The 15,731-nt window shown below is 36.3% G+C and overlaps 2 protein-coding genes across 11 annotated transcripts in view; one reads left to right on the top strand and one right to left on the bottom strand.

Moving 5' to 3' along the window:
• Positions 1–15,731, top strand: part of DNAJC24 (DnaJ heat shock protein family (Hsp40) member C24) — a 71,534-nt gene that overhangs the window by 34,385 nt on the left and 21,418 nt on the right. For 5 of the 6 annotated variants that reach the window (XR_009545618.1, XM_060176647.1, XM_060176645.1 and 2 more), the window contains exon 4: positions 5,579–5,647. Coding sequence is in view for 5 of the 6 variants with exons in the window: in XM_060176647.1 (XP_060032630.1) it covers positions 5,579–5,647 (69 nt within the window). In the remaining variant the exon portion in view is untranslated. Of the gene's footprint in view, positions 1–5,578; positions 5,648–9,165; positions 9,302–15,731 lie in introns of those variants that run through there. The other variant, XM_007538559.3, reaches the window with a different exon arrangement.
• The window catches only part of IMMP1L (inner mitochondrial membrane peptidase subunit 1), a 62,955-nt gene continuing 57,823 nt past the window's right edge, over positions 10,600–15,731 (bottom strand). For all 5 annotated transcript variants that reach the window (XM_016195011.2, XM_060176642.1, XM_016195009.2 and 2 more), the window contains 2 exons: positions 12,998–13,108; positions 10,600–10,768 (listed from right to left, as the gene is read on the bottom strand). In XM_016195011.2, the coding sequence (XP_016050497.1) occupies positions 10,700–10,768; positions 12,998–13,108 (180 nt within the window). In that variant the 3' untranslated portion in view covers positions 10,600–10,699. The remainder of the gene's footprint in view (positions 10,769–12,997; positions 13,109–15,731) is intronic.

Raw genomic sequence — 15,731 nt, 5'->3', positions numbered from 1 at the left:
GAATGAGACTTTCGGTATCTCCCTTAAAATGAATAAAGTTAAAGTCCTCTCTAGCTTTTTTTGTTTGTTTTGTTTTTTATTTTTCCTAATTTCTTTGCATTGTAGCTGCAATTAGAAGAGGTTTCCTGGGATTAAAAAGCCTAACGATTTAGGCAGCAAAAGTTGAATGTTTTAGAGATTTTACTATCATTAGGAAAAAGCTTTAAAAGACTGGAACTCTATTGTCTTATAAGAAGTAAGAAATATTTATTGATTCCCAAATGGAGCTGAAAAAACCTTTCCTCTTTTAGAAAGTTGTGAATGACCCAGCGAGAGCTCTAGTAAGCTTTACTGAACCAAGCTGCTAATAGTTATTTAATGTTATTCTTCAGTGTGAAAGAATCTCCGTAGATTTTCCTTTTAATCTCTTTGAATTGCAGGCTCATAAACCTCTCTGATGAGTCCTGCCAGTGTTTTCTTAGATCCCACTGTTGAGACAATGGAGCCACAGAATTCTTTCACCTCTTGTTGTCAGACAAATCCAATAGAACACAAGGTCACAAGGGCCTATACTTCTAAAGGTTGAAAGATTCTTTTTCAAGTAACCACATAAATTATTTGATTTTTATCATTATATTCCTCAGGCATCTTTAAGTACATAGTCCATTACTTTCTTGCCATGTACGCTTAACCCACTGCGCTACGGCCCCAGTCCATTGCTTTCTAAATAAATTTGGATGTTTTTCTTGTCTCCATATTTGACTAAGCTTGTATGCCACCACAGAGAAAGCAGTCCCCATGCACTTTAAAGGAATTAGAAATCATGTAACATCACTGGTCTAGAGATAAGAGTACACCAAATGCTAGGAAATGCACTTTATTTGCAAATAGCTCCTTTTTCTTTCCTCTTCTTTTCTTTTACCATTATTCTCATTCTGTGGCTAAGATTTCAGGACTAAGTAAGTCTTGGATTTGCTCTTCTCAGTATCTCCTCAGCGCTTACAGTAGTGTCACGTTAACAGAACTTTGCAATAGAATTTACGTCTTCAGATATTTATTAAAATGTCCTCTTATAGTAAGTAAAACATAATATGTAACACTCAAAAGAAAAGGAATTTGTTTTGCAGATGCCATGTCTAACTAGTAGACAATTATCTTAGCTAATTATAGGGTTTCTGTGAGTTAACTTTAAGGGCTAGAGAAATTTTCTAATTATAACGACAATGGTGGAGAAGCAGAGATCATTGTTTAAGAAAAAAAAAACCACACAAACAAGTTGACTTGTTTGTGCTTCTTCCTTGTAGTCATTGTGGGGGGAGTTGCTCTTGCTTATTCCCAGGACACCTGCCTCTCAACAAAGGATGTTGATCACCTCCCACCCCTGGTATTTAGATTCACCTTTTACTTGTAGATCTCTTCAAGTCATTATACAATTCTCCAGGGATCTAGCTTTCCCCTGAGTTAATTACCCCAGGCTTTTTTTTTCAGAAGTTGTTAGGTTACCCTCCTTTCAGAGAATATATTTTTTTGGGTGGGGGGTAGATAATACAGTGGTTATGCAGACTGACTCTCATGCCTGAGGCTCCAAAGTCCCAGGCTCAGTCCCCTGCATCACCATAAGCCAGAGCTGAGCAGTGCTCAGTGAAGAAAAAAAAAAGTATATTTTCTTATGAGACTGAACTTATACCCTTCCAGCTCTTATTTCTGTGTAGAAATGTAGCCATTAGAGTCTCTCAACATACTGCCTTTAAATATTTTTTATTGAAGTTTAACATACAGAGAGCTAGCTACACACCTATCTAACCAGCACCCCAGAAAGCACCTTTTCCTCCTCCTAGTCACTACTCCCCCACATCCAACACCACTGGGTAAATTTGCCTGTTACATTTCACATCAAGGAGAATGGAATTTAGTATGTTCTCTTTTGTGTCAGATACTGACTTCAAACCGGAACCCCCACAGAAATCTGAATTATGTGCACACAGTATTGAGTAATCAGGTCAATATAGAGACCTTGAAACAGGCACAGAGCATAAGAATGTCTTGAGACATTCCATTTAACTCTGATGTTGGGTAAAGTATGAATCAATTTTTTTGTGTTTAACCATCTATCATGGTATATGGTCTAAGCTGATCTTTCAACTAAGAAATAGGTGTAACTCCATGCTTAGTTCCTCTACATGAAAATCATAATAATAGTAAATGTAAAAGCTGCTTTCTTTGAGTAAGTGGTATTCAGAAAGGTTTCACATGAAATAGTAACTAGCTGAGAATAACAATAGCTTCCCAGTGGAGAAACAGAACAATATGAAGCTGACTTGTTTGGCAGCTATTTTTGCCAGCTATGACTTATTATTTTAAAACAATAATGGTGTAATGGTTATATATAAAGAGTCATTGTCTTTTTTATACAATTAATGTATTACAGGTGTCCAAGATAGATCAGATTCAGGCATATTCATCTTGTCACTACCACTGCTTTGCTTAATTTGTATTTATTTCAAAGCTACTTATAACATAGACCATATCCTGAAATTACTTGACTGCAAATTATTTACACCTGTTTTCCCCCAACCAGGATCTATTCAGTGGCAATTACTTCAATCCCTCAAATTTAAACCAGCGTCTCATTTCCCCACTAAAACAAACAGCCCTGGTCCTTTTGATTACAAACTTAAAATATAGTATTTTTTCTTTATAGGCTTTTAGTTTAAAAGAAAATGAGGAATACCAAATAACATATAACCAAGTATAATTTATATGTGATGTAGAAATTAAATCACTAGTTTCATTCAGATTTAGCACACTATACACTCTGCAAAAGGTATTCAGTATATATTCTATTTACAGAGATAGTCAAACCACTCCTGACCACTGGACAAAGCTCTGTATCTTTGGATATTAGGGACAGTTTAATAAACTGTTGGTACCCAGTAAATAGGAAGTGATATAATATTTGACATACCTTAATAGAAATCCATAGTGAGTTCAAAATATTGTATAATCTTTTCATCTATTTTAAAATTGTGTAACTCTACAATAAATCTTGAACAGGCAGTTATTAAATATAATTAAATCGCAGGCATTCACACAACAGAACAAAGGGAAGCATTCTCAGCAAGTGAACAAGAGACTAGTGAGACAGCTAAAGAAATTTCATTGGGGTAGGGGGTGGATTTTAGTAAGTTTTTTCAAGCATTGACTTCTACAAGAACAATACAAGCGTACAGGAAGTATAACATGCTTTCAAAAACAAAGACAAGTGCTTCTCATCTATAGTTGCTTCCTTTGTCCTAAAGTACATTTGTTTTAAGCAGTAGTATATACTTCCTGGACTATACTCTAAATTTAGGTGAAATTCCAGGCATCGTTGGACTTTCTGTAAATAACAGGAAGAACTTTTGCTCAAGAAACAGCAGTGGAGAACCAACAGTGCAACTGTGTTGTAGGATCATTGAAATTCATTAAAATAATTCTTTAAATTACTCATTACTGTTACAAGCAATTAAAAATCAGTCCCTTACATATGAATAGAGCTTTATTCTTTAAAGTACTGTACTGTTATACTGATCTTATTTGATTGGGAAAGCAGTCTTATGTCAGCCATAACAAAATTGCAACAGAAACTTACTTCTCACAATTCTGTAGTGTAGAATGTTCAAGATCACGATGTCCAAGATTAGTGCAATTCTTGGTGTCTTGATGAGGGCTTTCACCTAGCTTGACTTCTATCTCACCATGTACTCACCTGTTACTCAAATTTTGTGTGTATACCTGTGAAGAGAGATCTCTTTCTTCTATAAGTTTACCAGTTCCATAGGACTATAACTGATGACCTCATTTTACCTTAATTAACTTTAAGAAGGCTTATCTTCAAATACAGTCACATTGGGAGCTGTGGCTTTAATTTATGAATTTTGAGAGAACACAGTTCAGTCCCAAGTAACCCTTCTAATGTAGAAAACAGAGATTTAGCCTGTTTAGAAAGCTAATAAAATCTTACAGTTGAGGTCAACTTGTGGGTGTTGTAACCAACCCAACTCCACAATATCGTTCTCAGTTATAGAATTGTTTATCAGAACACAAAATGTCCTTCTCGGAGAGAGGAGGGGAAGACAGAGAGGAGGAGAGAAAGATAGACACCTGCAAACCTGCTTCACTGCTTGTGAAGTGACCCCCACCCCCCACAGGTAGAGAGCTGGGGGCTCAAACTGGGATTCTTAAACCGGCCCTTGCGTTTTGCGCCTTATGTACTTAACACGTTGTGCTACCGACCTGCCCCCGGGTTCTTATTTCTATAACTCACATTCACCTCTTCACTCTCATCAACCTTGTTTGTTGGATGGTTGTCAGAGATTATCACCCCTGCGTGATACTGACTAGAGAGATTGCTGGTGGCATACAGTATGGGAGGAACTGTGGGCCAGGAACCAGACCCTAGGTCTCTGGTTGCTGAATTTTCCTTTTCTCACCTCTTAACCTTTCAAAGAGAAATAAGTAAACTTTGGTATTCTCTGTCTTGCCATGTGTCCTAGAGCTGGCACACACTTAGCCTGCAAGTCTCACCAACATTGAAGGTGACTGTTACCATTACTACTTTATAGACAAAAAAATTAAGTTCAGTATAGGTTGTGGGTATAGCTGCTGAGTATAAGATAGTAGGGACTGGTGTAGTTTGTGGATAACAGGAGAGGCAGGCCTTCAGAAAAAAAAAAAATGGGGGGGGGGTTCAGTCCGCCACACGAGCATAAACCAGAGCTGAGAAGTGCTCTGGTTAAAAATATATATATATATTTTTTTAAACAGTCGTGGTTGGTGGGGTTAGATAGCATAATGTTTATGCAAAGAGATTCTCATGCCTGAGGCTCCAAAGTCCCAGGTTCAGTCCCCTGCACCACCATAAACCAGAGCTGAGCAGTGTTCTGGTCAAAAATAAATAAATAAATAAACTACCTTAAAAAAAAAAATGGTGGCCAAAGCAAGCATATCTAGTGGTTTGTTTGACACATAAGGACTACCAGCTAGAGGTTCCTAATGATTTTAACGCATTAAAAAAAAAAAAGTCCTTCTCTTTCACATACAAAATGAGGTCATTAGTTGATCACAAGGAATTATCAGAATCAACTTCATGTTTTTTAAAAAATATTTATTTATTCATTTTCCCTTTCTTTTTGCCCTTGTTTTATTGTTGTAGTTATTATTGTTGTTGTTATTGATGTCTTTGTTGTTGGATAGGACAGAGAGAAATGGAGAGAGGAGGGGGAGACAGAAAGGGGGAGAGAAAGATAGACACCTGCAGACCTGCTTCACCGCTTGTGAAGCGACTCCCCTGCAGGTGGGGAGCCAGGGGCTTGAACTGGATCCTCTTGCCAGTCCTTGTCCTTTGTAAACAATGGGACAAGTTTTCACTTTTAAAGCCTATAAGAACTACTATATTCTGAAATTGTTAGTCTCTGAGGTAGCTTTAAAATTGCTGTCAACAGTAGTAAGCTAAATTTTAAAATGTAAGTTGGAAATAGAATGACTGGGCTGAAATTGCCTTCCCACCATTTTTCATGATCAAAATTTCAAAATAATTGTCTCATCGTATATTTTACAGAAGATGACCTAAGTAACATGGGGCCAGTGGATGCTCAAATACATCTTGAAGAAATGTCTTGGAATGAAGGTTGGAAATATTTCTATTCTTGACTAATAAAGGAAAAAGAAGCTATTAGGAATTATCTCTAAGGAAAAAAATCTTCATAAGATACATGAAAATATAAAAAGGAATAACAGCTTGGATATATACATATGTTTGTATTTTGCTTGTAGTATTTTTCACTCCAAACTATAATTATTGATACTCCCATATATGACTCATTTCTAGTTATTTTCTAATTAGATGTTAGGTCCATAAGATTTCTTTTTAATTTACATCTTAGTAATAAGGATAATAAAGTCAGAGAAGACAGTTTTTTCCATCTTTCCTATATTGACATTTGAGATGAATTTCTATTAGAATTTTAGTGTTTTGTTTTTTACTTGATCTGGTATTATACTATCATAACAGGACTTTTTCTACTTGTCTACTTAGAGCTCAGTTTTTATCCTCACTTTTTGGTTGTGGCTTAGAAAGAAAAGAAAAATCTGGGGGCCAAGTGGTGATGCACTTGGTTGAGCCCACTTGCTAGGGTTTGCAAGGACCCTGGGTCAAGGCCCTCGAAGGCCCTCGTCCCACCTGCAGGGAGGGAAGCTTCACAAGGGGGGTAGAGCAGGACTGCAGGTGTCTCTCTGTTTGCTCCCTCTCTCAATTTCTGTCTCTAATAAAAATATATATTTAAAAAATCTGTCACTCCCTTAATAAAACTTAATTTCTCCTTTTTATTAGATGGATGTAGTAAATAACACACTTCATGTTTCAGGAAAAAAAGAGAAAGTCTCACTATTTCATAGAATTTTTATATACTCTTAGCTCTGTATCTTTACTGATCAACTTGAAGTTTAAATTCCCCAGAAGCATATAAACATTAGCTAATATGAATAGAATAAGTAGGAACTAAAAAGTCAATTCTTCCTGAAACTAACCTCACTAGGGTATTTTAAAACTGCAATTCATAAAACTTTGTACACTAAGGAAGTGGTGTCACAAACTATATTAATTTAGAAGAGGAATCATGTTTTTTTTTTTGTCTGTGGGCCACTCTTTTCCTAGATCTCTCAAATGAAATGCTAAAGAATTCCTGTTTGCAGTAAATGATCAGAAAACTTTAAGTTTTGTGGTGGTGTTAGTTTTATCACAGAAAAAATGATGAGATAGGGTGGGGGGTTGGGCAGTAGTACAGTAGATTAAGCCCACATGGTGTGAAGTGCAAGGACCTGCTCAAAAATCCCTGTTCAAGCCCCTGGGTCCCCACCTGCAGGGGAGAGGTCATTTCACAGTTGGTGTCTCTGTCTTCCCCTCCTCTCAATTTCTTTTTTTTTTTTTTTAATATTTATTTATTTATTTTCCCTTTTGTTGCCCTTGTTGTTTAACATTGTTGTGGTAATTGATGTCATTGTTGTTGGATAGGACAGACAGAAATGGAGAGAGGAGGGGAAGACAGAGGGGGAGAGAAAGATAGACACCTGCAGACCTGCTTCACCACCTGTGAAGCAACTCCCCTGCAGGTGGGGAGCTGGGGGCTCGAACCGGGATCATTACGTCGGTCCTTGCGCTCAATTTCTGTCTTATCCAACAACAACAGCAATAACAAGGGCAACAAAAATGGGAAAAATAGCCTCCAGGAGGATTTGTAGTGCAGGCACGGAGCCCCAGCAATAACCCTGGAAGTAAAAAGAGAGAGAGAGACAAGGGCTACTGCTGCGAAAATAGATTAGTGACCAGGCTCTACCTAGTTCATGGAAGGAACTGACTAAAACACATCATTTACTAGGGAAACTTGTTTGGCCAAAGAGATTTTTTGAAAACAGGCTAGACATATTATCAGTCAGTATATGTGAGTGTATTTAAGCTATCATTAGGTTAGTGTTGTTTTTTTTTTTTTGCTGTAAAAAAAAGTTAGTAAATAAATAACTTTTATTAATGACTCAATATGAAAATAGTTAAAAAACTTGTTTTTCTAGTAAGTTAAAATATTAATTTAAAATTTTATTCTTTTAAGATATTTTATTTACTTATTTTGGATAGAGTCAGAGAAATTGAGAGGGAAAGGAGGTCAGTGGGGAGCCAGACATTGATGCACCTGGTTTGAGCACACTGCGTAAGGACCCAAAGTAAAAGCCCCTGCTCATTAATTACTATGCAGTGAAGTTACTGTGCAGGTGTCTTTCCCCCTCTGTATACTCCCTTCCCCTTTCAATTTCTCAATCAAATAAAATGGAATATAAAAGGTTAAAAAAAAAGTAAAAAAAATGGCCACTGGGAATGATAGATTTGTTGTAGTGTTTGCACTGAGCCCAGCAATAACCCTGGTGGCAATAAAATAAACTAATAAAAATATTTAGAGAGAGAGGGAATGTGAAGGGAAAGAGAGAGGAAGAGACACCACTCTTGAAGCTTCTCCCATACAGGTAGGAACTGAGGGAGGTTAAACTCAGGTCCTTGCCCACTATGTGTACTCAGCCAGGTGCACAACTACCAAACCCCCAAGATTTTTTTTTTTTTAAAGTTAGAATGGTGACTCTTTCCTTTTTTCTTTTTAAAAAATCTTTTCATTTATTTATTATTGCAGAGAAATTGAGAGGGGAGGGGGAAATAGAGAAAGGAAAGAGACAAAGAGAAACCTGCATCCCTGCTTTAGTACTCTAGCATGTGGGACCAGGGGCTTGAACCCAATTCCTTGCACACTATAACGTGTATGCTTAACCAGATGAGCCACTGCCTGCCTTCACCCAACTTTTTTTTTTTTTTTTAGTAATTCAGAGATAAGGATAATGTTTACCTTTGTGAGAGAAAATACTGAGCACTAGCTAGCTGCATGTCATTATTTCTTGCAGAAACATTTAAAAGCCAGTCGTGTGGGCTTTGCAATTTTGAATTGTTCTTTGCAGTTGAAAAGAACAGTCTTGGTAGGTGACATAAAATAAAAATTGTGATTGACTAGGCAAGTGAAAAATAGTTTGAAGAGGAATTCTTTGGTGCTATTTTCTAGATAGTCTTGGAAAGTGAAGACATTGAGCAAGAAAAATTGATAAAATCTTTCATGATAAAAACACTCAAATTATCAGCTTCTTTGATTCAAGAATTATATAAAATGATACATTTTATTATATTTAAAGACATAATTTAATATGGGGAGATAGCATAAGTAGTTCTGGGGACTGAACTTAAAGGCTGCAAGAACCTCAGGCAAAAGTAAACAAACCCCTGATGAGAATATGTACTTTTAGACAAATTACTAATAATAAGGATTATTTTCAAAGCATGTTTTAGCATGTATGCGTGTGTGTTAAAGAAGGTGTTATCATTATAAAACTCATATTTTTCAAGGGTAATTTCGAGAACAAATAACATGTCAGTTGAACATTTTTCATAGTTAATTCTTATTAAAAACTTCCCCCAAATAAACTTCTTGAGATCTCGTTTGTCAAAAATTGTGTACTTGCTGAATTTCTTGTTTAGTAAATTCTATTAGACAAACTAAACTTTTTAAGTTGTTAACTAGATACTCCGGAGTTTTTGAAAGATTCTTTTTCCTTTTGCAGATGATCACTCTTTTTCTCTGAGTTGCAGATGTGGTGGAACATACAGTGTTTCCAAAGATGAAGCTGAAGATGTAACTTTGATAGCTTGTGATACATGTTCACTAATTATAGAACTACTTCATTCTAGATGAAATTATCCACTAAGTGGAATTCTTGAACATTCACACATACTGAGTCTTTCAACTTTATCCATGCAGGAAAATATGTAAAACTGATAAAAAAAAAATAAGAAAGAAAAAAAGAGGCAGAGTTCTTTTTTTTTTTTTTGTCAACTTATCCTATTATTTGTAGGTAAAATTATTAAATAAAGGCCACCTCAGACTCATAGAATTTACTTATTTCTAGCTATTTATATTTACAGACTGCCAAAAACAATTAAATGGAGCTTAAAGTATATTCCATGAATCCCACCTGAGAACTTTGCTTTTTAAATAAGCATGTCTCCTCTTTCAGTGGGTTACAGTGTCATCCTTTGGTCTAATAGTTATCAAGTTTCAGATGTAGGACATGATATTCCTACATCTCAAGGTATATGAATACCATACACTTATCTCAATTCTCAGATCATTAGAATTCAGCTGTAATCTTTGAGATTACCATATGTAAGTCTGGTTTTCCCATAAAGAAAGGTAGGTAGGTAGGCCTAGTCAATAGGAATATTTCAAAGTTAACAAAGGAGCAATGGCAGCTACAAAAATGAAACAAACTTATCGCTAATCCTGGCCTTGTATTTCCCAGTTTTCCACATGGCTATAAATGGGAATAAGCTCTCAAACACTGCCATCATCAAATTTAAGTCTGGATTGGGAAATAGTAGCTTAAAAATAATTTGAAACACTTGAATTATATTTTACTTCAGAGTATTAAGCAGAACAGAATTGCCTGTATTTATAAAGAAGCACCGTATTGCTATATGAAACGGACCTTTATAATATATTACTATTTATTTTAATAAGCTGTAAAAGATTTTTAATATACATTTAATATACTATGTACAGTGTAAGATAGAACTCATTTAAAGAAATTTAGAGACCTTTTCAGATTCATTGAAACATTTGTACTTCAAATGAGTGAGGCAAGTATATAACAACTCAACAACTTTTCATTAGATCAGATTCTTTGTGTTATCACTGGACTTAAAATTAAGAGAACTGACTTGTAAATGTAGCTAAAATATGAGGCATATTTAAGAGGAGTAGTCAAAGTGAGGTAGTCATTCATGTTCCTATCATAAAATTAAGATGAATTTACTTTGGGTTACTTTTTAATCCATTGACTTTGAACTAACATGGCTTGTAGTCAGGTCTTGGTGCAGGAGGACCTAGTCTAGGGTTGGGAATGTTTTGCAGAAAATTGAAAAATTTTACACATGTATCAACAACTCTATTTACTGTAAATCATTAATCCCCCCCAATAAAACAAAATAACTAAAACTCAGTAGCAAATCATTTATTTGTAAATACATGGTTTCAGTGGTAATAAGAAATTCACTTGAAAAGGAAACAATAATAAAACCAGAAAATTTAAATGCTCGCTAATCATCAGAAAATCTGTAGCCGTTAGGACTGTCACGTAGAAATCCAAAATCACTCAGAGGCCAAATCTGTAAAATCAAAGTGTGATTGAAGGTGATTAATCACAGTGATGCTGTATCCTATTTCCATTTTTTCACTCATCCCTTTTCTCCGTTCAAAGACAAACATCTTCTCTTAATCTTTAGTTAATAAGAAAATTTCTACGTAACTTTATAAAATAAATCTGTGGGGCTGACAGGTGGCTCACCTATCCAGTACAGCACAAATTGTTATGTACCAAATCCTATGTTTGCGTCTTGTACTACCATATGAAAAGCTTCATGAGTTGCAGAGAGATGATATGTTATCTCTTCTGTCTGTCTAGACCTCTTTGTATTTCACTTTAGCTAATGGGGTTGGGGGGTGGAGGCTACTGGGAACAGTGGAGTCATGAAGACACTGAGCCTACTGCAGTCATAACCCTCATGGCAAAAAATAAGTTCATATGTGTATTTAAGCCCTAAATGACATTAAAGCATTATATAAGAAATTTTATGTGTAGCCTATGAATGTTGTGTTTTTTACTATCCTTAAAAGTTTACTGTAACTTTTTTATTAACAAAAAAATTTACAGTAGTTTTACTATACTTAAAAGTTTACTGCAAACAAATTATTTGAATAATTAACTTTTTAATGTAAACAATCCTATAAGTTATTCAACAGCCCAAATAATTTGTGTGTTCATTGATTACTGCTGATGACAACAATGAGCCCTCTGAAAGAAATCTTTCCTAAGAATCACATCTTTACTATACTGATAAATCCATTATCATTAAATTTAACTAAGATAACACTAATAATTCTGAAGATATAAATATGATTGTAAAAGTCTAATGAGAGAGAATAAGCTTTTGAAGATTAGAAATAAAGGCTTCTTCTACAGGACACTGCCCTCACTTTAGAACATCAGTGGTAGAAATTGCCCCACTCTCCGAAGGAAGGCTGGGTCAACATTCTCTGCTGTTCAAGGAAGACTGATCCTGAAGTGAGTGCAGCCTAGAATGTCCTAGCCGTGACCATGAAATGCGAGCTCAGACCTACAGGGATGCCAAGGTTACACAGGCTCCTGTCCTAAATATGAATAGACATGGGCCCTAGGTCAGATTGATGGGGTTTACAGTTAATGATATTTATATACTTTTTCCCATATCTGGGAGCTATTCTCTGCACTGATCCAGCTTTCTAGTCCTATTCTCAACTCTGACATCATCTTCCCAAACAATACTCTTAGCCCACCTGCATGTTAGCTATTGAGCTCAGGCAAAAATTAATAAAGTCATGGGCCCCTTAGAATATACCTAAAATATACTTACTAGATCCTTCCAACATGAAGACCCCAAATTTCATCTGTATATGCTTAGGCTCTTGATTATTAAACAAATTGTTCTGCTTTATATCTTAATGCTTTTCAGCCACCAAGTTGTAGATGCTACCATGATGCCAACCTGACTTCCCTGGGCAGATGTATCTCACCAATGTACCCTGGAACTTCACCTCCCCAGATCCCTGTCCCAGTAGAGAAAGATAGAAGGAGTCTGGGAGTATGGATCAACCTGCCAACGCCCATGTCTAGTGGAGAAGCAATTGCAGAAGCCAGACTTTCTACCATCTGCACCCCAAAATGACCTTTGGTCCATACTCCCAGAGGGAAAAATAGGGAACCTTCTAAGGGGGTGAAGGGATATGGAATTCTGGTGGTGGTAATAATTAGATTGTATGGAATTGTTCCCCTCTTATCCCACAGTTTTGTCCATCCTTATTATATAATAATAATAATAATAATAAAGACTTCTAAGGGGATAGCTCACCTGAGAGGAGCCTGTTTTGCCATTTCTAAGATTTGGTTTGAGATTGCAGCCCCCTACTCCCACATACTCTAGTGCTTTGGTATCCCTCTTATCTCTCTTTATCTTGGCCTGGAGTGGGGAAGCCCTGACAATAATATATGTATATTTAAATATAATATATATATTTAAATATATATAATATATATTTAAATATATATTTAATAATATATATTTAACTATATTTTATATATATTTAAAGTCTCTTAGGTAGTTTGCATTTCATTATACAAGCAAAAAAAAAGTTAAAACAGAATATAACAAAATCTTTACAGCTTTGTAGGCCAGCATGTTTACAAAAATGTAGTCACTGAATGGCTAAGTCTGTTAATGGCAGGCAATTTCAAAGTTTGTTAAAAAACAAATATTTCTCAAAGTTAGAAAAGAGCAAGCCTTTTAAGTAGAAAACTGTACCTTAAAGAAGATTCGTCCTCTTATTAACCCATATGGAATAGGTCCATAGTACCTGGAATCTGTAGAATTCTTTAGATTATCACCTTCTAGCCAAACATGGCCTGTGGGCACCTAAAATTAAAGAGCAGCAGCTTTAAAAAAAAAAAAAAAAAAGAACACATCACTGGCAGAAATAAAAACTGATTCACTCTTATGGAAGACTATGGAAGTCCCACAAAGAATTAAAAAGTAGACCTACTATAGTCTGGTAATTCCTCTTAGCACTGTACACAAGTAGCTATGATTTGAAACAATCCAAGTGCCTAGTCACAGAGGAATGGGTAAAGATGACGTGATATATATACACAATGGAATGCTACTCAACTGAGATCTCTTGTGCTGCAACATGGAGGCAACTGGAAGAGATTATGTTAGGGAGAGAAGCCAGAAGGAGGGCCAGAGATATAATTCTCTGGGAAGGATTTGCCTTGCCATGCATGTGGCTCAGGTTCAAGCCCTTGTACCATATGGGAGATAACAATATTGGAGGAAGCTTTAGTGTCTCTCCCTATCTTCATCTAAATGAAAAAAAGGACAGTGAAGATTGCATGAGCAAGGATCTGGTTTTATAAGAAAACGCAAGAAAGAGAAACAAGGACCATGTACAAACTATTGTTATGCATGTACAAACTACTGTATTTATTGTTGAATGTAAAACATTAATTCCCCAATAAAGAATTAAAACAAAACGGCAAAACATAAAATAAACCCTTAGTGTATACTAGCAAGTCAGGAAATAGTGAAGGGGGGTGGGGAGGAGAGAAAAAAGGGCCAGGAGTACAGCACCCTACCCATGGTTGAAGAAGGTGTCACTTTGGTGTTGGGTATTTTAGTTAGTGTGCTGGTTCGTATTTTAGAGAGATGGAAAATTGTAACCCAGACTGAGAATTACTGTATGAAACACTTCTCCAATTAAAATAGCATGCATAATTTTAGAAGGAAAAGCCAACTGTGGGTACTATGAATACAAAACATGTTTATTGGAGATAGGGAGAAATGGCCTAGCAGTCTCTTTTTACAAAATAGATACATGCCCGACGATTTGTATTTTCCCTTTTCTTGCACAATAGCTTTTACTACATTTTTGTTTTACTTAAATTTTAATTTTTTAAAAGATCTCTATCTTGTTTGCTGCGTGGTTCCCAGTCTGTTAACCAAACCCCAAAAGAGAGGTTACAGGGGATCAAAACAGTGTGACAGGGTCATTAATTTAATAGACTTCAAAAGAGGTCATTAGGATGCTGACTGAAATGTGCCCTCATGTCTCAATGCCAGCATAAGCAGGGCAGCCATTCACTCAGCTACATCCTGGGGCCAATACCAAGGCCAGACCTATTAGAATGTTCATGAAGAACTAAATGGTAATTGATTTTGACATCAATTACAAATAATCTCATCATTTTATTGGAGTGGGCTTGTCAGAATTCTAATTAAGAACTCTGTTCTGCCTTTGTACTGGCCATATTTTTTAATGCATTATACTTTAATAATGACCATCCAGAACTAGAACGGCCTATTATAAAATCATCAGTTGTAACATTAATGATGGTGACCTTCTACTATATGAAAAGACTCTATCTCCTATGTTCTAGCTAGTAAATAACATTTAAATTTCCATTCACTGATAACCCTAAGCATATTTAGAAGAGAAAAAATTTATTTAAAAATGCTTCCTATCATATGTGACATTTATTAATATATTGTAAACTTCAAATTACTTTCCAATAACAATCTTTTAATTTTTAATTTTTTTGTATTATCTTTATTTACTTATTAGATAGAGACACTCAGAAATCAAGAGAAGGGGGAGATAGGGAGAGTCAGAGACACACCTGCAGCACTGCTTCAACACTTGCAAAGCTTTCCCCCTACAGTTGGGGACTAGAGGTGTTGGGCCTTAAAGCCAGCCCCCCTGCTCTGCTTACATAATCATTGTTATGCCTGAAATATCCCCACCACATTATCCCTTTGGGTATTGCTAATTCAGTTAAAACCATCCCAACAGTTGCTAAGGACACTTTTACCTTCCCAGCATGCCTTTTGCCTCTCTCCACCCCCTTTCCTAGCCATTTCCATTCCAGACTTTACCTATAAATCCACAGCTGTTCCAACTTCGCCCCTTTTGTCTTCCGCATCCTGACCAGGAGAAGACCTGGTGAAGGGCTGGGAGGCATAGTGAGAGGCGGCCATTTTGCTAGCTCCACGTGGCCTAAACCGCTGTGGCCGCACCCAACCTTGGGGCGTCCAAGTGAATAAAGCATTGCCTTCCTGCTCTGCCATGAGTTCCTGGTCTCTTCTCTCTCACCCGCGACATAACCCAACAAGAGGCTTTAACCTGGGTCCTTGCACATTTTAACATGTGCTTAACCAGGTGCGCCACCACCCAGTCCCTCAATAACAATCTTTATTACATTCAGAAAGTTTTTATTCTAGGGGCCAGGTGGTGGTGCACTTGGTTGAGCGCACATATTCTAATGCACAAGGACCAGGAGTCCCTGGTCCCTACCTGTAGGGGAAAAGCTTTGCGAGTGGTGAAGCAGTGTTGCAGGTGTCTCTCTGTCTCTCTCCCTCCCTATCATTCTCTTCCCTCTCCATTTCTGGCTGTCTCTATGTAATACATAAATAACTATAATTTTTAAAAAGTTTTTATTCTATAGTTTTGTTATTCAACAAATTGAATTATTGGCCAGACCAA

Source organism: Erinaceus europaeus, chromosome 17, assembly GCF_950295315.1.
Source record: "Erinaceus europaeus chromosome 17, mEriEur2.1, whole genome shotgun sequence".
Classification (NCBI taxonomy): Eukaryota; Metazoa; Chordata; class Mammalia; order Eulipotyphla; family Erinaceidae; genus Erinaceus; species Erinaceus europaeus.
Note: the sequence above shows the minus strand (reverse complement) of the source record. Positions and strands in the feature narration are given on the sequence as shown.